The 22,160-nt window shown below is 38.4% G+C and overlaps 1 protein-coding gene across 3 annotated transcripts in view; it reads left to right on the forward strand.

Moving 5' to 3' along the window:
- Positions 1-22,160, forward strand: part of CERS6 (ceramide synthase 6) — a 319,455-nt gene that overhangs the window by 253,033 nt on the left and 44,262 nt on the right. For all 3 annotated transcript variants that reach the window (XM_057551143.1, XM_057551145.1, XM_057551144.1), the window contains exons 7-8: positions 11,281-11,409; positions 15,031-15,137. In XM_057551143.1, the coding sequence (XP_057407126.1) occupies positions 11,281-11,409; positions 15,031-15,137 (236 nt within the window). The remainder of the gene's footprint in view (positions 1-11,280; positions 11,410-15,030; positions 15,138-22,160) is intronic.

Genomic DNA, 22,160 nt, shown 5'->3' on the forward strand with positions numbered 1-22,160 from the left:
ATAGAAAACATAAACAGACCAATCACACGCACTGAAATTGAAACTGTGATTAAAAATCTTCCGACAAACAAAAGCCCAGAACCAGATGGCTTCACAGGCGAATTCTATCAAACATTTAGAGAAGAGCTAACCCGTATCCTTCTCAAACTCTTCCAAAATATAGCAGAGGGAAGAACACTCCCAAACTCATTCTATGAGGCCACCATAACCCTGATACCAAAACCAGACAAAGATGTCACAAAAAAAGAAAACTACAGGCCAATATCACTGATGAACAATGATGCAAAAATCCTCAACAAAATACTAGCAAACAGAATCCAACAGCACATTAAAAGGATCATACACCATGATCAAGTGGGGTTTTTCCCAGGAATGCAGGGATTCTTCAGTATACACAAATCAATCAATGTGATACACCATATTAACAAATTGAAGGATAAAAACCATATGATCAACAGATGCAGAAAAAGCTTTCGACAAAATTCAACACCCATTTATGATAAAAACTCCAGAAAGTAGGCATAGAGGGAACTTACATCAACATAATAAAGGCCATATATGACAAACCCATAGCCAGTATCTTTCTCAATGGTGAAAAACTGAAACCATTTCCACTAAGATCAGGAACAAGACAAGGTTGTCCACTCTCACCACTATTATTCAACATAGTTTTGGAAGTTTTAGCCACAGCAGTCAGAGAAGAAAAAGAAATAAAATGAATCCAAATCAGAAAAGAAGAAGTAAAACTGTCACTGTTTGCAGATGACATGATACTATACATAGAGAATCCTAAACATGCTACCAGAAAACTACTAGAGCTAATCAATGAATTTGGTAAAGTAGCAGGATACAAAATTAACGCACAGAAATCTCTTGCATTCCTATACACTAATGATGAAAAATCTGAAAGAGAAATTAAGGAAACACTCCCATTTACCACTGCAACAAAAAGAATAAAATACCTAGGAAGAAACCTACCTAAGGAGACAAAAGACCTGTATACAGAAAACTATAATACACTGATGAAAGAAATTAAAGATACAAACAGATGGAGAGATATACCATATTTTTGGATTGGAAGAATCAACATTGTGAAAATGACTCTACTACCCAAAGCAGTCTACAGATTAAGTGCAATCCCTATCAAACTACCAGTGGCATTTTTCACCGAACTAGAACAAAAAATTTCACAATTTGTATGGAAACACAAAAGACCCTGAATAGCCAAAGCAATCGTGAGAAAGAAAAACGGAGCTGGAGGAATCAGGCTCCCGGACTTCAGACTTTACTACAAAGCTACAGTAATCAAGACAGTATGATACTGGCACAAAAACAGAAATATAGATCAATGGAACAGGATAGAAAGCTCAGAGGTAAACCCACGCACATATGGTCACCTTATCTTTGATAAAGGAGGCAAGAATATACAGTGGAGAAAAGACAGCCTCTTCAATAAGTGGTGCTGGGAAAACTGGACAGCTACATGTAAAAGAATGAAATTAGAACACTCCCTGACACCATACACAAAGATAAACTCAAAATGGATTAAAGCCCTAAATGTAAAGCCAGACACTATAAATCTCTTAGAGGAAAACATAGGCAGAACACTCCATGGCATAAATCACAGCAAGATCCTTTTTGACCCACCTCCTAGAGAAATGGAAATAAAAACAAAAATAAATAAATGAGACCTAATGAAACTTAAAAGCTTTTGCACAGCAAAGGAAACCAAAAAAAGACGAGAAGACATCCCTCAGAGTGGGAGAAAATATTTGCAAACAAAGCAACTGGCAAAGGATTAATCTCCAAAATTTACAAGCAGCTCATGCAGCTCAATATCAAAAAAAACAAACAACCCAATCCAAAAATGGGCAGAAGACCTAAACAGACATTTCTCCAGAGAAGATATACAGATTGCCAACAAGCACATGAAAGGATGCTCAACATCACTAATCATTAGAGAAATGCAAATCAAAACTGCAGTGAGGTATCACCTCACACCGGTCAGAATGGTCATCATCAAAATATCTACAAACAGTAAATGCTGGAGGGGGTGTGGAGAAAAGCGAACCCTCTTGCACTGTTGGTGGGAATGTAAATTGATACAGCCACTATGGAGAACAGTATGGAGGTTCCTTAAAAAACTAAAAATAGAAGTACCATACGACCCAGCAATCCCACTACTGGACCTATACCCTGAGAAAACCATAGTTCAGAAAGAGACGTGCACCACAATGTTCATTGCAGCACTATTTACAATAGCCAGGACATGGGAGCAACCTCTAAGTGTCCATCGACATGAATGGATAAAGAAGATGTGACACATATATATACAATGGAATTTTACTCAGCCATAAAAAGAAACAAAATTGAGTTATTTGTAGTGAGTTGGATGGACCTAGAGTCTGTCATTCAGAGTGAAGTAAGTCAGAAAGTGAGAGAGTGGCATGGACATATATACACTACCAAATGTAAAATAGTTAGCTAGTGGGAAGCAGCTGCATAGCACAGGGAGCTCAGCTCGGTGCTTTGTGTCCACCTAGTGGGATGGGATAGGGAGGGTGGGAGCGAGACACAAGAGGGAGGAGATATGGGGATATATGTATATGTATAGCTGATTGACTTTGTTATAAAGCAGAAACTAACACACCATTGTAAAGCACTTATACTCCAATAAAGATGTTAAAAAAAAGAAAAAAGTGTCCTCTTTCACTGCCCCATTCCTTATTGTTGTGTTTCCTCCTGTGCTTGTTTCTGAGAAGCAGCCCACTGTGATCGGAGTCTGAGCTCTGGAATCACACAGAACTGGATGCAGACCTGCCTGTAGCCTGTCCTTACTGTGTAACTCTGAAAAAATTACGTCGCTTTTCTGTGCCTCAGTTTCTTTATAAATGGCGTTCGAAGAGTACTTACCTTATGTGGAGGTTGTTGAGAATAAATCTCAGTGTCAGAATCTTTGAAGCCTGAGAATTAGTAGGCAAATCTCAGGGTAGATAGAAGTTCACCAGGTAGTCAAGTTGGAGTGGGGCTTGGAGAAAAGGAGAGAATACACAAGCATTCCATCCAGGAAAACAAAAACAAAAAAAAACCTGAAGGGCCAGAGGCCTGCATGGGGACAAGAAAGTTGGCAAGTGAATTCTGCACGTAGAGTTCTGTCTGTGAAGGGAGGTGGGGAGCTCCAGCAGCTGAAGGAAGAGGGATTAGAAGAGAGAAGATAAGACTGATGACAATAATAAGAGTTTCCCGGAACCCCTCCTGACAATTTAACAACATAATCCCAACCTGGCTGACCTAAAGGAGACTTTTTCCATCTTCCATCTAAAGCACCAAGTTGAGACCTTGATGGCCTATTGTCATTTGGGACCCCAAGGGCGTTACAGTAGATATGAGGATGATGGCTTTTGCGTCCTGGGATAGTTCTGATTTTAGTTGAACACCGTCTGCCCCCTACTGATCATTCCGGACGTTTTCAACCTGAATGGGTTTACTTCGTATCAAGTGTTGCCCTTGCCTTTTTCCTCCTGAAAACAAAGGAGAATAAAGTTTGTTAACCTGCGTATCACTTAACACTGTTATGTTGAGTATATTTTAAATGTCTCAGAAGTGACCCTTCTGGCATTAAAAGCTGTACAAAGTAGTGTGGCTGGGCCAAGAGTAGTTTATTTATTTTTTTAATTTTAAAAATTTATTTATTTATCTTTGGCTGCGTTGGGTCTTCGTTGCTGCGCGCGGGCTTTCTCTAGTTGCGGCGAGCGGGGGCTACTCTTTGTTGTGTTGCACGGGCTTCTCGTTGCGGTGGCTTCTCTTATTGTGGAGCACGGCCTCTAGGCGTGCGAGCTTCAGTAGTTGTGGCACGCGGGCTCAGTAGTTCTGGCTCGCGGGCTTAGTTACTCCGCAGCATGTGGGATCTTCCCGGACCAGGGCTCGAACCCGTGTCCCCTGCATTGGCATGCGGATTCTTAACCACTGCACCACCAGGGAAGCCCCAAGAGTAGTTTAAACAGAGCCCAGATGATGTATATAAAGGCCTTCAACTCCTGGAGCTTGTAATTTGGCAAGACTTGTTGTTACGGAGAACATCTCAATACAAAGATTCAATGAGAAAAAAGACGTGTGTATAATTAAGGAAAATAGCTACATCATTTGAAAGCAGAGTGCATTTGGAGAGTGTACTTTCAATGGTAAGAGGAAAGGAAAGCAGGGAGGAGGACTCCAGGGAGTTGCAAATTAAGTTCTGAGCTCTGGCCAGGCAGTGGGAGGGAATTGGTGGCACTGTCTTACTGTTTTCTATTGTGCAAATAAAATTTTATTGCATCTTTTTCCACAGTAATAAAATCAATTAAAGATTAAATATCAGCTAAATAATTCATAGTAGATGAGATTATATGACTTCTTGATCTTAAAATGCACCACAAGTGTTACACGGGAGAAAGATTGGGTAAACACTGCTTACACAGAAGTTCTTTATTTCATTTATGTATGTTCCCAGAAGCTCTGAAGTAATGGCACATGTAGCAGTAGAGAGAGTAATATATTGCATCTGGACAGACAGCTCTTGTTTTTACAAAAGCTCAAGCTTTTTCTGAAGAAGCTCCTCGATTTTAAAATGATCTTGAAGTTGTAGTTATAGTTTATCATGAGAATTTTGATGGAGATACCTGCCAAAACTCTTTTTTTTAAAATGATTTATCTGAATTTTGAAAGTAATACTTAATGGGTTACTTCTGAATAGCTGTGAACATTAAATCTCTTACATATTCTGTATCTGAAGAAAATGTGATGAAGCCAGCCAGCCTTGAGCCTATGCAATTGCCACATCTCAGATTACATGGCTGAGTTTCCCATATGCCTTTTGATGTGGCTCTAAGGCAGGGCTCGTCAAACTTTTCTGTAAAGGGCCTGCTAGTAAATACTTTAAACTTGGAGGCTGTGTAGTCTCTGTTGCAACCACTTAACTCTACCAGTGTAGCAAGAACACTGCCATGGGGCTTCCCTGGTGGCGCAGGGGTTGAGAGTCTGCCTGCCAATGCAGGGGACGCGGGTTCGAGCCCTGGTCTGGGAAGATCCCACATGCCGCGGAGCAACTAGGCCCGTGCGCCACAACTACTGAGCCTGCGCGTCTGGAGCCTGTGCTCCGCAACAAGAGAGGCCGCGATGGTGAGAGGCCCGCGCACCGCGATGAAGGGTGGCCCCCGCTTGCCGCAACTGGAGAAAGCCCTCGCACAGAAACGAAGACCCAACACAGCCATAAAATAAAAAAAATAAATAAATTAATTAAAAAAAAAAAAAAGAACACTGCCATAAACAATAATTAAACAAATGGATGGCTGTGTTCTAATAAAACATTATTTACAAAACCAAATGAAGGCCAGATTTGGCCTGGGGGCCATAGTGTGTCTTTCTCTGCTCTAAAGTTGAGTCACCTAGACACGCAAATGTGGTGAACAGTGAGGATGTCAGCTTTGAGAATGGCTAGTAGAGATACTCACATCACATCAGTACATATTTTTTAAACATTTTGATAGTAACAGTAGCAAGTTTAAAGTCTTTAACCAATTAATTTCTTAGCACTTACTATTTTTAGAATTATATTTGTAGGGGACAGTTATCTCCCTCAAGGACCTAAATCTGTATATATTTAGGCCCAGAGGTGAACAATCTAGTCTATTGGGGGAAAAAAAGTGTAAAAATAAATTGGACTTTAGATTTTGTGTGAATGAGGTTTTATTCATGGACTGCTTTTAGAGATGGGATAATTGAATCATTCCTGCCAGGACTCCTCTACTTTATAATTAAACGTTTCCCAAATAAATCACACTTTTTCATCCATTTCCAGATTTTCCCATAAATATTTACACCAGAGTGCATAGGCTATACATGAGAATGAAAGTGAATTTTAGTTACAAGTTTTGAAGAACTTTGTTATTTGAAATACCTTTCTTTAAATGGCACATTTAACTGGTTCTCTTTAGAGTGAGCCAAAACTCAAGGCCAGCTAAAAATGTAATAACCAAGTAAATGTGGGAGATTGCAGATACCCAAAGGTTGACATTTACATTTACATACATCATGTGAACTCCTTGCGTCATGCGCTGGTAAGAGAAAGGTATAATTTTCAAGTTGCCTAATATGGGGCAAATCAGAATCAACTGATTTTTATAAATCACTCTGAATATACTTTCATTGCAGTCATTGTCTTTACAACCCGGACAGTTTTGTAGTCTTTTGTTTCTTTGCTTTTTAAGAGGAATATATATATATATATGTTCATACTCTTAGTCAGGACTTTAGCTATCCATAGCCAAAGGTTGAAAATCTATTATATTTTCATATTCTCTCAATGGGAAAAGTATTTAAATTCTTGTCACATGTAAGTTTTATCTGAAGTTCTCTCCATCTCCGTGTGTGTTCGTTCTGGTGTGGAGGTGGAACCTGAGTGGGCACTCTCCCCTGTACGTTGCCAAGTTACAGGCTTGGAGTACACTTCCTGCACAGCCACATTGCTCCCCAACATTCTGAGTTTTACCCCCAGGTTGCACAACCGCAAGGGGAGAAATAGGGAGAGTATTATTGATCTCTAGAAAAAAAAGAGCATGTTACTCTGTTCAAAGTCCTGCTAATTTCTTTGTACCTTGAAGACTCAAATAAGAAAGCTGTTTTTTTAAAAAAACAAAACAAACAGAAATGAGAGATTTCTATTACTGCTATAGTTGCCATAAAATGAAATCAGTTTCAAATTATGTTTCTGTCCCTCTGTTTCACAGAGAGTTTGAAAATCTGTTAAATGGTTAACCTGGTATTACCTGATTTCTGTTCATGAGTTAGAGTACGTTTATTAATGATATTTATTTATGATATTTATTAAATTTGGGAAAGCTGGCACATGTCATTTGCATCCAAGAAAGAAGAGTCTTTTCTTTGTCTTGCACTTTAGTGGTATGTCATATTTTTCACCATACATGAGCATCTAAATCAGCCATCACTTAAAATCTTGGTCTTCTTATTCCTTTTTGAGAAGGTTCACCAGTGCTTTTCTTTATTTGTTGCGAAGATGATTCCTAAAAGAAACTGCATAAAATTGTGAATACTTTATCCAGCAAATGAGAATTTAGAGAACAAGTTTCTTATTTGTAGTGAGTTTTTTAAAAATGAGAATAGAGTTAATTTTGCTTTCATAAAAATATGTATATCAAGGTGAATTTCTGGTGCTTCCTGAAAACAGAGTATTATTTCAAAGCCTCTTTCAGCCTGACCATTGCAAATGGAGTTGCATCATATAGAACATCAGACTTATGTCTTAATGAGAGGGTGACCTCTCTGGCCCTTTGATGCCGATATTTTATTGTGCAGAGAATTCCCCTGGAGAACTGAGTTAAGGATGCCGATTCTCATTCTAAGAGTTGGGGATGGAGCGAGCCCAAGTAGCTACAGGTTTACTTGCACCTACGAGTTTCTGATGTGGAAGCTACACAGAGCAGACTGAGACTCTGTTCTGGGTTCTCTAAATGTCATTCAGAAATATACTCAGGAAAAAACAGCGTTTTCTTACCAACGTCTGGTATTAAAATGAATGGCTTTTCCTTGAATCTTTTCATTTTAGGCTTATTCTAATTGTGCTTGAGTCAAGTCCATATCTATTTTTTTCCCTTGTCTCTGATAATTAACATAGGAGAAGCCACTGGAATGAGGGCTGGGGTCGGGGTAAATATCAGGCAGGGAATGTAGAAGGACCCCTTGACTAGAGCTATGAATGTATCCAGAAACAATATGGCAGAATGACAGGAGGTTGGGGACCGCTGATGCAGGTAGCCAGGCCAGTCGTCAATTTTGTCTAAGGACTTTGGGATCCGTCTTCAATATGAGGGCCAACAAGAAATCACAATCTCTACCTAACTGATGCTACTGAAAATGGAAGAAAATATTCTCAGCCTAAAATGCTAAGCTTCCTGCAGCTTGCCTGTACCCAGTCACTTTCAGCAGTAACAAACATGAGGATGGGCATTTCCCACCATGCACTGATAAAGTCTAAATTGACAATTCATTTTAAAACTGTTATTTGGACCAGATCCACTGCCTATTCAAAAAAATGTGTCAGGGTGAGGGAATGAGAGTAACAAAAAATAATGATTGCAGGGATTTTATTAAAGGTATTTCATTGTGTATAATGCTTTCTGAAGCAGAAGTATAAAAGACAAAATCCATTATTCATGCTTTTCATATTCATACAGATATGACAGTATAATGAAAATTGGTCTTCTGCAATGAGCATAGCTCTGAGCCCCTCAGTAATAAACGTTTTCTAGGACCAGGGGATTTATATGCAAAAATCATCTTCACAAAGCAAACTTTGTCTGAAAAATAAGGCTTTTGTTTTTAGGGCAGCCTTGCTGTATTGCCAAGGGCATTGTTTTATTTATTGACATATATATCAGATACATGTTAGGAAACTTAATTATAAAATGGCCCTAATCCTCCATAAGTGTTTTAATCAATTTATGTTTATTCATTTTAAAATTAAATCGAGAAAACCTCTTCTCTTTCAGTGAATCAAGAGCAATCATTTACGGCTAAACAATGAGAAATGTGGAAAGTATTGTTCTGGTTAGGTACTCAGCTAGTTAGACTTTAAAATCTGTGTATTCAGCCTGGGCGAATATAAACTCACTGAACTGTTGAATTAGCACTCTGTCTTTTTATTTAATTATGTTTATGAGACAGTATAAAATATCAGTTGATAGGTTAGCTCCACTTTAATTGATCCATTGTTTTGAAGTAGCTATTGTCTGGTAGATCACTCTACGCCAGGTGATACATTTCTGATAACAGCCTATAGTGAAGAGATTTCATCTTCCCGTGGGAAACGTTATCAAAGCAATTTTTCTTGTATGCCTTAGGCATTTTGGTATTGTTCAACTCTAATGCTTTAGGAAAATCCTAGAGACTACAAAAACATCAGAGAAAATCAAGAGAAGTAGGTAAAACTGGTAAGTTGAGTCTGTCCATAATCACTGATTAAATAAACTCAGAGCATGGTCTTCATCTCTCTCTGCCAGTGAGCTGAGAACTAGATGCAAATGTGGGTCTGGAGGAAGGAGTATAGTGGTAGGTCAGCAGGCAGCAGGAGTTCACACAACTTGGTACTGTAGTTCTACTGTGGCCATTAGAATGAATTAATGCAAGACAGATGATTCTGCCAACAATGGTATTCACCATCATGGCAACACGGAGACTAGGTTAATTGAAAATAAGAGAAATAGTTGTACTTCATTTTTAAAATTATTCGACCTTATTTAAGAAACTAATGCATTGTTTATCCTAGTAATAAATCAATATGGTTATCAGTAAATGTCTGGCACTTTCCAAGGCAGAAAAGTAACCTCTGGACACGTTCACCAAAGTGTATACAGAACCATTTAAACATTGTGTGTGTTTTTTTAAATATACCCATTTAACTTTATTTCATCATTGTCATTTAAAGCTTGATTTTATAAAATATAAAATGATATTCTTAAAGAGTTCTGTAGTACAGGAATTTAAACAGTAGAAAAATCCATAGCTTTTTAGGTTTAAGTTATATAAATTAAAATCAAATAATTGGAAATTTTTTCAATATGGGAGCTATACAATGAAATAAATGGAAAAATGACCTAATAGGAGCAATATTTCATTACTTACAGATTATCATTAGTTACCTTCAGGATCTAAACAAAAAATATTGTTTCAATGTTTTAAAACCATTTAAAAGTCATCATAGTTGACCTTTCAGACCCCAAACTGTTTGACATCAACAGAGTATGTATGTGTGCACACACGTGCTCTCTTTTTCTCTCTCTCTCAGTTGCAAAATATGCGTCTCATTTTGGCTAATTTATCTCTACATGAATGGCCCATAAGAGAGTAGTCCTCTTTCTCCATGGTTTCAAGTAGATCATCATTAGGGCTAGTCCTGGCATTTAAGCCCCAGAGAAGTTCAAGTTTACTCTGGGAGAAATTCAGATTAAATAAGAGTAAAAATATCAGTAAGAGAGACAGCATTTCTGAGCAACAGAAATTCCATGTTACAATAAACCAGGTGGCCAGGAGATAAATCAGTACCAGAGAAAGATGATCTTTTCACATGGGCCAAGAAGCAGCTCCCTTGAAGGTGACCAAAATGAGGATGGCCAGCTTACCATTACTTTTGCCAATTATTTTTTTCTAATGACTGTAGATGGATAATGGTTAAAATTGAGAGCTTGTTTGTGTAGGACCCATCAGAAATGCCAACATATTATGATTCTTATTTTAACATCCCATTGGGCATATTCCAGGAGAAGGATGCCAAATCCCCAGCCACTCATAGTCAGAGACGTGGTCTAGTTGGACCTGCACTGCTACCCAAAAGATTTTCCTAAAGTACAAATCCAAGTAGTACCTTTCTTTGCTTAAAATCTGTCGACTGAAAAAAAATGCGCAACCTAAAAGTTGAGAATTATGTAATAAAACATAATTCTCAAATCGTCAAATAAATGACGGACAAAACTGAGTCCTTAAGCTGGGGACAGAGCATCTCCAATCGCTCTGAGAGATTGCTCCGACGAGACAAAGGGGGAGCCAGAATATATAGGATTTTTTGCAACAAACACCAGGTAGTTGGAACATCAAAAGATTACTGTTAATTAAAGAAAACCAGATACCTCAAGTTAAGGAATTTAGCTCTTTTCTATGTATGGGAAGATGCAAGAGTCTGGGCTCCCTGGAGTCATTCCTTTGGTCTGCACCTCAGCTATCTGGGGCCAGTATCCTGTGCTTTCTCATCCTGAGTCTCCTCAGGGTACACTGTCAGGGGTGGCTGCAGCAGCTGACTGCTAGATGGGGGGCATCCTGTTTCCATCCTGAGTTTCCTCAGGGCTCACTCTAGGGGAGGCTGTAATGTGATGGCTTGATGGCTGCAACATCCTTTGTTTACTGATATGGCAGGCAATATTTTTCATTCACCAAATCCTATGGCAGTTTCTCCTATAGCTTCAGATTCCTTGGCTTAATACAAAACACCCTTTATGATTTGGCCTTAGTCCTGGTGTTGATCACATTTTCCACAGTCACTGGTATCCTGTGTTTCCCTCTCAGGACTCAGTAAACTCTCAAAAGTGTAGGAACTATCTCTTACTCACATTAGTGTTCCCAGTGCTGGGCCCATAGAGAGCCTTAAAATTATTGGATGAATGGTTGAATAGATGAATGGAAAAGCTGCATTGCTGCGAAGTCCTAACTAACATGCCTGTGTCTTCTCCTTCCCAGGACTTTGGCGTTATGTTCCTGCATCACCTTGTATCTATTTTTTTGATTACCTTTTCATATGTCAACAACATGGCCCGAGTAGGGACCCTAGTCCTCTGTCTCCATGATTCAGCCGACGCTCTTCTAGAGGTAAAAGTTTTCTTTCATCTATAAGAATACAAAATCTGGAATTCAGGAGATCCCCCAGATCATCAGTTTTTCTAGGGTCTGATAGATGGTGCTGGGAGAAGTTAGTACATGACTGCTTTGAAACTGCGGAGTGTTTCTTTGTAGGTTAAATTGGTGAAAGTGAGACTTGAGTATATAAAGTGGTGTGCAAAAAACATTCACCAAGTTAGCATTCTTTATTAATAGAATAATGAAAACCTTAACCCTTCCACACTTAAGAAATGAGTGTTTTACAGTAGGAAAATTACTATTTGAATAGGTTTTGTTTCTAGTGTTACAGGTTTCACACTGATTTATCTGGGAAGTGTATACAACTCAGTTTAGTTAGTAATAGTAGTTGTACATCCTCATGAAATTAATGAGTAGTCATAGTTTTTATTACCAATATACATTTATCCTAGTATTTTTATAGTGAAAGTATATATGAATTACAAATTTTATATAAAAACTATGTTTTCGGGGCTTCCCTGGTGGCGCAGTGGTTGAGAATCTGCCTGCTAGTGCAGGGGACACGGGTTCGAGCCCTGGTCTGGGAAGATCCCACATGCCGCAGAGCGGCTGGGCCCGTGGGCCACGGCTGCTGAGCCTGCGCGTCTGGAGCCTGTGCCCCGCAGCGGGAGGGGCTGCGATGGTGAGAGGCCCGCGCACCGCGATGAAGAGTGGTCCCCGCACCACGATGAAGAGTGGCCCCCACTTGCCGCAACTGGAGAAAGCCCTCGCACGAACCGAAGACCCAACACAGCCAAAAATAAATAAATAAATAAATAAAGTAGCTATAAAAAAATTTAAAAAAAAAAAAACTATGTTTTCTATGCATGTAAGTATTAAGAATATCTGAGGAAATATTGGTTGCACTTTGATTAACTTTCTAAACCATTATCACTTAAAATTACTAAAGTAGCAAAAAAAAGAGAAAAAGAAAAATGCTTCTAGCATATTTCAAAAGATAAAATCCCGGGCTTCCCTGGTGGTGCAGTGGTTGAGAATCTGCCTGCTAATGCAGGGGACACGGGTTCGAGCCCTGGTCTGGGAAGATCCCACATGCCGCGGAGCAGCTAGGCCCGTGAGCCACAACTACTGAGCCTGCGCGTCTGGAGCCTGTGCTCCGCAATGAGAGAGGCCGCGATAATGAGAGGCCCGCGCACCGTGATGAAGAGTGGCCCCCACTTGCCGCAACTGGAGAAAGCCCTCGCACAGAAACGAAGACCCAACACAGCCATAAATAAATAAATAAATAAATAAATAAATAAATAAATTTTTAAAAAAAAGATAAAATCCCAAGTAAAATTTTGATGCGGTATTTACTCTTAATCATGGCCTCCATGAAGAGACATACTCAATAAGGTTATATAACTATAGTTCTTTCATTTTAGTCCTAAGAAATTTATATAACTAGTCAAAAATGAACTTACCAGAGTATAAATTCCATGTAGAAATGAGTCTTAGAATCTGTATGCTTATTTTTTTATTCCTGTTGGCCCACAGTTCTGCCCCTTTGAAGCATGTGCTATCACTGTGAATGTAGAATAGAGGTGCCCTCAAGTAATTATTTGTTATTCCAATATAAGCAGAAATTCCAGGCCATAAAATTGAATCTGCTATAAAGGCAATTAGTCAAGGTTTGAAGTGTATACAGCACTTCATTAAAGACTCTGGTCCCTATAAGGTTATGAAACAGAAAAATAGTCCTAACGGGCTGGATATGTCAGATGATAGTTTGGAGCTAAGGTTTTTAAGTGATTCAAGCTAGATTCTATTCAGCACATTTTTTTAAAGGAGAAATAAAACTAGTATAAAGGCAATTTCCTGAAAATCAGTTACCATGTAGTTAAATCCTAAGTATGCTTGGAGGTAGAAATTTATATAGCAATATACAGTTTTGAAGTCAATCCTGTATAATCTGCCAACTCTAATGTCTGGGGAAATGGATGGCATAATGCTTGGAAGAGCCATAATTCAGAAAATGTGGGTTGAATCATCATCTACCACTTTTATCTAGAAAAGAAAAATAATCCAGAAATCCCAGTCATGTGGCTTAAAAGCAAATGTTCTTCATCACTTGGATTCTCTTTGACATCATAAAATAATGCTTGAGAATATCCAAATAATGAGATATATTGACTCTTCAAAGTGGAATCTATGGCTTAGACATTTCAGAAAAATGGATGTTTAATGCTTTTTTATTGAATACTGGTGAATGAATGTAAAAGAAAAACTACATGGTTTACGTAGCCAGAAGGAGGCAGACGATGCTTTTTTTCTTTCTTAGTATAAGTTGTGGTGTCACATCCAAAGTATGCATGAAATTAAAAGTTCATAATCCTGGCTTCCACTCAATTAATAGATATTTCCCCTTAGGAATATATTTATCTCATAGCTTTGTATTTTACTTAAAGCTATTAAATTATAGCTTCTGTGGATAATGTCAACAATCCTTTCAAGTTTGACTCAGCTAATTTAACTTTACAAGAAGTGGAAAATAATGTTATGAATTTAAAAGACCTCTTCAGTTTATAACCCTGTGTGTGGGTACTGTGAATTATATGTGAAAATGTAAAAACCAGTAATCAAGGACAAGTATGTTTTCAGTGTCACCTGTTCTTACTTAGAATCATCTATAAAAAGTAGATGGCAGGGACTTCCCTGGTGGTCCAGCGGTTAAGACTCCGCGCGTCCAATGCAGGGGGCGCGAGTTCAATCTCTGACCAGGGAATTAGATCCCGCATGCCGCAACTAAAGATCTCGCAGGCGGCAATGAAGATCCCGCGTGCCGTAACTAAGACCCGGTGCAGCCAAATAAATAAATAAATATTTTTTTTTAAAAGTAGATGGTAGAGAAAGGGATGTATTTCTTCCTTCGACTAATTTATAATATAAAAAGTGGTCACTTAAATCACTACCATAAATTATTAGTGTACTTCTCACAGACATTCTGAACATTAGTGACTTTCATCTAGAAAATGACCCATTAATGTAAATTTGAAAATTATACCTAAGTGGATTCGCTGAAATAACGTGATCTTGACACATTCTTCATTTCTAAATTTGTGAGGATAAGCCAAGAAACTCTCTCCCCAGAGCACTCCTTATACCTGTTTAAGGAAAACCTATAATTCTAAGTAGAAAGGGGGAAAAATGCAGGAAGGCTCAATATTCTCTATAAAGTTCGTGACCTTAGTGTTTGGGACTCATTAAAAGTTTAAAGGATTATGTAGCACTTTCTATTTTGACCTCTTATGCCAAATTCCTGTTCTGGCGTCTTTGGCTTACTAATATCATCTGTAATGCAAGAATTTCATATTTTTCTGTTTTCCTGAAATCAACCATATAATTGAATTTTTCAGGTTGCTGAATATTTTATTAAATCTCTGACAGTCAGTAGTTCTACTTACAGTTAATATCACATTTCACTCGACTTATGGGTAATTTATAAATATGATGCATGATGCATGACATTTCAAAGTAGCAGACAATTTTATGCCTCTGGTAAGTTATATCTTAAAGGAGACTCATGCATATTGAAAGAAGCTTTTCATTTATCAATTTAACTAAATTAATCTGTCACATTTCTTCCTTTCATAGGCTGCCAAAATGGCAAATTACGCCAAGTTTCAGAAAATTTGTGATCTCCTGTTTGTTATGTTTGCCATGGTTTTTATCACCACACGACTGGGTATATTTCCTCTCTGGTGAGTATGCCAGTCTTCTTTCCAATAAAGGCGCCCCGTGCAGATAGGTTTTATGAACCATTTTCCTGTTGAATTTCACTCCAGATACTTAGTAAGAAGTTTAAAGAAAGCGAGGGAGGGACTTAAGAAACAGCTTGATTTCTTCTTCCAGAAAGGGGCTGCATTCTTTATGGATATTTTCCACAGGATCGTTAGAGAAGGATGTGGCTTATGTAGGTTCTTAAGCCATAGGAAGCTGTCTGCCATTTTAGGCTCCAATCTAGAGTATGATTCAAAAACCTTAGCCATGAAAGTTTGAATTAAAAAAGGAAATATGGTGTTGCAATCAGTTAGATATCAGGGATCATCCTGTACCACGGGTTCACCAAGGGTTGTCCCTGGACCCCCAGCAGCAGCAACTATCACCTCTGAACTTGTTAGAAATGCAACCTATTGGTCCCCACCCACCCCAGACCTACTGAATTGCAGACTCTGGAGATGGGGCCTGGCAATCTGGATTTTGATACACCTTCCTGATGATTCTGCTACACATTAAAGTTTGAGAACCACTGTCCTGTATAATTCTCCTCATCAGCTGCATTTATAACTAAAGCAAATGGAAAGTATAACTCAAAAGTAACCCTTAAAATTATCTCTGACCCCTTAATGTCTGGATGTCATTAGCTAAGAAAAAGACATGACAAATTTGGATGGAATTTGACAATCCTTTCTATAGAAAATAGGTCCACTGTCATTCATTTTTATGGAAGGCTATTACTTCTAGAAAAAAATGATCCCTCCATATCACTTAAAGTCTACCACTGATGGCAGATTTTTTTCCATTTTGAGAAATTGATCTGAATGGGAAATGACAGCAACGGAAATTGGAGAAAGTGGAGAAATGAAGGGCTGCCTTTTCAGTCCAATAGGAAAATAAAGTTGGGGCTTTTAAGTGAGTAACATCTATCACTGAGGTTCTGTAAACAAATTAATCTCACACACACACACACACACACACACCCCTTCTCCTTGAGGCTGGCAGCTCTTTCGCACACTTACTTATTATGAAAATCGTATCCCAGCAGCAGTGCTGTGTATTGGCAACAGGCATATATAAAATGTATTATAGTTTTATATGATTGTAGGTAGCAAACATTGAAGTAATTTTGAATATAATACATCTATAATTATTTCAGGATTGGAGCTCTTTCAAGATTATTAGCAGAACTAGTGGTAGGAATTTAAATAGAAGAAAGTCAAGCAAAATCCAGGAAAAATATCTCAAAAGAATAATAGAAAACTTTTCCTGCTTAGGATTTCTGAGAACCTGAGTTTTAAAGAAGTAAGCATCACTATCAAGTACTTTCATTTGCTTATTTCCCTTTAAGGATAGAATTAACGTTGAGCTGTATCTCTTCTCCTCCTTTCTAGCTAATGTGCAAAAGCTCTTCAGGTTTAGACAGCAATGAGTCACCTAGAACATAAACTCAGAATATAGAAATTACGTAATGCTGCTAATGAATAACTCACAGGTATGCCCTGTGATGATGATATAAACCAGCTGCTTAGAAAAATCCTTGTAACCAAATACAAAACAAGAGCTGATATTGCAAATGCTGTAGGGCTTCTGCTACCACCGCCCTTAGTGCAGCCAAGTTTTTCAAAAAGCAACTTGTGGAGGGAAATATTTTATTGTTTGGGAGACAAGAAATAATTTCTGTATACCTGCTGCCATTGTGGTTGTGCATCCAGTGAATGAAATCCTTGTCAGATATGTCTCATAAATTATGTGAGTGCTTGGATGACCTTTGTTTTGATCCTGTTTCTATTTCTGGAGTGTAATGGGCATTGAGTATATTTAAAATAGTAAGGTGAATGACAATAACAAATAGTGTTTCAAATATTTGCCTTAATCCTGTGAAATTATTCAAAAATTCCTTTTAGATTAGGGAATCCTAGAATTGGGAGGGACCCTACAGGTGACCAGCTCCAAACTGCTCTCCCACACCTCTGCCCAGGATAGGAATTCTCTCAATTTCCTGATTAGGAGTATTGCTTTAGAGGTCGAGGGAGAAATAAGTTTTTAATATGAAACAGAAACCTGGGTCTTTATAACTTCTAAGCTAGGGGTTCTTAATCTGGTTTAGAACCCCCTGAAACTGTTTGTAAAACGTATGTGTGTACATTTTTTTCCTGGGGGGCAGGGCCCATGGCTCTATCAGATTCTCTAAAGATCTGTGACTCCCTCCCCTCCTCAAAAACTACCTTCTGGAAAACAGACAAAGTGTACCCTACCACTTCTGATTGAAAGCTCTTAAGAACGTGAAGGTTTCTAATATATCATCTGTAGGCCTTCTCTTCAGAACGCATCTCTAATCCCTTCAATTATTCCTGCTTTTGTTCTCCTTTGTTCCTCAGAATTCTTCTTGTCACGATGATGCAAATGTGGACTGGCTGATAGAAAATATAAGAGCACTAACAAAAAGCTGTTTTCAGAACTGCATTTCTTCTGATGCAGCTTGCCTTCGCATTGACATTCTAAGGAGCTTTCACTTTGCACTGGTGGCGATCTGATAAATAGCTGAGCTGCTGCCAGACCAAATTGCCCTCATCCTACATTTATTTCATTTTTATGTATTTTTATTTCTAATTATGATTCATTTGTATACCTAATCATACCACCTACATTTATTCCTGTTAGATTTCATCATGCTGTTTTCAGATATTCTAGCCCAATTAGGGTCTTCTGAACCACATCCAGTGTTACACTTATCCCTGCTACTTTCATGGTACTTGCAAATATGCCTCTCATGCTTCTCCCAACTCACCAAAGAAAAACGTTGACCCAGAGGGACTCCTGGTACACTATTTCTTTAAGTTGACCTCGATCTCTCAACCACCAGTCTGTCTTTACGATTTTTCTACTCATTACTATCTTAGAACTGCTGTGTCATTATGCCTGCTATTTCTCCATATTTTAAAAAGGTGTAATAAGAGATTTTGTCAAAGGTCTTGTGAACATCAAGATTTACTCTGTTACTTGAGTCATTCTCTGCACATGTAGAGGCAGGGTGAAGAAAGAATAATGGCCCATCTGGGTGACTTGGTTTTAGGAGGCCTTTTCTGGCTCCTGGCTCTTCATTTCTAAGTGCTCACCCCCATCTGTTTGATGATCCATCTGCAGCAGTAGGCTTACCAGTCTAAAATTCCTGGTTTCGGCCTTTTCCGTATTGTCTAGGTGTGGACTTTTACCTTCTAATATACTACCACTTTTTATGTATTTAATGAATATTTATTGGGCACTTACTGTGTAACCAGTACTGGGCTGGGTGTTGAGACTTCAGTGCGACATGGGCCTCCCGTGGGGCACTTGCAGTTGAATCCCTACGGGTCCCTTCAGTATTCTGGTTGATAATTGCGTGGGGCGTAGAGACTATAAATTATTTTCTGAACATTTATTGGAGATAAGTAACGTAAGTGTATTGTCAGTATTAACTAGTTTGGTTGCACGTACCAAGGAGCTCTGTCAGCTGAATAAAGCATTATTCTAGGTAGAGTGTATGTGTGTAAAATAGTCACTGACTGCTGGAGGGAAAGTGCTGGAGATACATTGGACTTCAGTTCTAACAAGCATTTCATGGACTTACTTCTCCCTCAAATATTTGTGCTTCAGCTGGAAGGAGAAATAAACTGATTCCTGTGCCCTCGCTTCTTTTAGTTTTCAACCCATTGACTTTGGAATCCCCAGCAATACCTTGCAGGTTCCTCCTGACTATAGCTGTGTTCCCACGTAAGCCATCAGAATTTTTGTGATTTGTGGGTTTGATGACACTTGGCTCATTCTCTCTTGTATCTTTGGTCCACGCCTCACAAAGTCAGCATACACCATGATTAGCCTTTTCAGAACCATGCACTGCCCGGCCTTTTCTTTTGGCCATAATACATCTTCCAAAAGAAATATGATAAGTCAGGCTTCATAGTAATTTAAAATTTTCTAGTAGCCACATTAAAAAGTAAAAAGAAACAGGTGACATCTGTTTAAATAACGTTTTATTTAGCTCGGTATATCCAAAATAATATGATTTTAACATGTAATCAGGATTAAAAATTGAGATATTTCGTTCTTTTACTGCATACTACATCTTTGAAATCAGGTATGTGGTTCACGTTACTGCATCTACTCAAAAGTCTATGTATTTTAGTCTTTACGTTGTAACTGGACAGTGAATGATTTGCTCCTTTTTGAGAGTAAGCCTATCCATCGTTGTAAGTTGTTACCGTGTTCATTGATCTGCATCTGTCTTTCCTCAACTCCATTTGTCTGTGATCCCTGAAGTTCCTAACAGTCTTCCATATTTTATGAAGCTTTGGTTTCCACTGGCATAGGGTAGTTTGTGCTTAATCCCATTATAGCATCTATCACAGTGCTTAGCTCCCAATGGCTACTCAGTAAATATTTGTTGAGTGAATTAGGTACTATTTAATCCTAAATTGTCTCACATCTGTTTTCTTAGTTGAGCTCCTTAACTCATTGTGAAGTAGGTAGGTGCAGTTTTTCCCCTATTATACAGAGAAAACCAATTCATTTAGTCAATGATTTACCTAGTCTCTCTGGACTCTGGTCTCCTGACATCAGTTCACTTCAACAGGTACTTACTAAATTCTAATTGTTCTCCTACAATACAGCGTACTATATTATTTAAGAATTAGGCCATAAAGCTGTTGATGAGGCACATTTCTGGTAGTTGCTACATAAAAAAAGTCATTTTTCAATCACTGTCCCTATTATTCTGTCCCAGCCAAGATACTGCATTGTAAGCATCATCATTTTTCAGCCATACATTAGCATCTGGCATCGAAAGAGGCAAATCCACAAAGATCCTGAAAGGGAAGGGGCACGGTGCAGTCAGTAGAGAGATTGCTTGCTTTGAGTCACGGTTCTTCTCCTCACTGCATGTCCGGAAACCAGCTGTGTAGCTTCTCTGCATCTGTGGACTCATCAGAGAAGAATAGTAGTAATTGTTCCATCTACCTTACCAGGAAATGTTAAGGATCAAATGAACTATTTGTTCTAGAACTATAAAGTACTTTATAACTATTAAGCATTTTGTAAAAAGGTGTTATATTACTGTTAGAGATGGAAATTCCCATTATGCCAAGTGGTCAGAAATTTTTATTGCATTTTATAACCTCCAAGTAGTCTAGATTAAGGAACCATAAGCATAGATACTTTTGAAATAAAATTCTTAAATGCTCTCTCCAATTATGAGAGGCAAAGTATCTTGTTTTAGTCACTTCTGTTCTCAGTGAGCATGTAATAATGGACATGAGCTGGGTTGACTTAGTCCCTCAAATCCTAAGTGACTGTTCCTATCCTGAGCCAGCAGAAGTAACCATTATTGTTCACAGAATGTCACAGAATTTCACAAAATGCAAGTATATGTTAGGCTACTTCTTTTTTTTAATATCTTTATTGGAGTATAATTGCTTTACAATGGTGTGTTAGTTTCTGCTTTATAACAAAGTGAATCAGTTATACATATACATATGTTCCCATATCTCTTCCCTCTTGCGTCTCCCTCCCTCCCGCCCTCCCTATCCCACCCCTCTAGGTGGTCACAAAGCACCCAGCTGATCTCCCTGTGCTATGCGGCTGCTTCCCACTAGCTATCTATTTTACATTTGGTAGTGTATATATGTCCATGCTACTCTCTCACTTTGTCCCAGCTTCCCCTTCCACCTCGCCATGTCCTCAAGTCCATTCTCTACCTCTGCGTCTTTATTCCTGTCCTGCCCATAGGTTCATCAGAACCTTTTTTTTTTTTTTAGATTCCATACAGATGTGTTAGCATACAGTATTTGTTTTTCTCTTTCTGACTTACTTCACTCTGTATGACAGTCTCTAGGTCCATCCATCTCACTACAAATAACTCAATTTCGTTTCTTTTGATGGCTGAGTAATATTCCATTGTATATATGTGCCACATCTTCTTTATCCATTCATCTGTCGATGGACACTTAGGTTGCTCCCATGTCCTAGCTATTGTAAATAGTGCTGCAGTGAACACTGTGGTACATGTCTCTTTCTGAATTATGGTTTTCTCAGGGTATATGCCCAGTAGTGGGATTGCTGGGTCATATGGTAGTTCTATTTTTAGTTTTTTAAGGAACCTCCATACTGTTCTGCATAGTGGCTGTGTCAATTTACATTCCCACCAACAGTGCAAGAGGGTTCCCTTTTCTCCACACCCTCTCCAGCATTTATTGTTTGTAGATTTTTTGATGATGACCATTCTGACAGGTGTGAGGTGATACCTCATTGTAGTTTTGATTTGCATTTCTCTAATGATTAGTGATATTGAGCATTCTTTCATGTGTTTGTTGGCAATCTGTATATCTTCTCTGGAGAAATGCCTATTTAGGTCTTCTGCCCATTTTGGGGTTGGGTTGTTTTGTTTTTGATATTGAGCTGCATGAGCTGCTTGTAAATTTTGGAGATGAATCCTTTGTCAGTTGCTTCATTTGCAAATATTTTCTCCCATTCTGAGGGTTGTCTTTTCGTCTTGTTTATGGTTTCCTTTGCTGTGCAAAAGCTTTGAAGTTTCATTAGGTCCCATTTGTTTATTTTTTTTTAATTTCCATTACTCTAGGAGGTGGGTCAAAAAGGATCTTGCTGTGATTGATGTCATAGAGTGTTCTGCCTATGTTTTCCTCTAAGAGTTTTATAGTGTCTGGCCTTACATTTAGGTCTTTAATCCATTTTGAGTTTATTTTTGTGTATGGTGTTAGGGAGTGTTCTAATTTCATTTTTTACATGTAACTGTCCAGTTTTCCCAGCACCACTTATTGAAGAGGCTGTCTTTTCTCCATTGTATATTCTTGCCTCCTTTATCAAAAATAAGGTGACCATGTGAACATGGGTTTATCTCTGGGCTTTCTATCCTGTTCCATTGATCTATATTTCTGTTTTTGTGCCAGTGCCATACTGTCTTGATTACTGTAGCTTTGTAGTATAGTCTGAAGTCCAGGTGCCTGATTTCTCCA

Source organism: Balaenoptera acutorostrata, chromosome 8 (genome assembly GCF_949987535.1).
Source record: "Balaenoptera acutorostrata chromosome 8, mBalAcu1.1, whole genome shotgun sequence".
Classification (NCBI taxonomy): Eukaryota; Metazoa; Chordata; class Mammalia; order Artiodactyla; family Balaenopteridae; genus Balaenoptera; species Balaenoptera acutorostrata.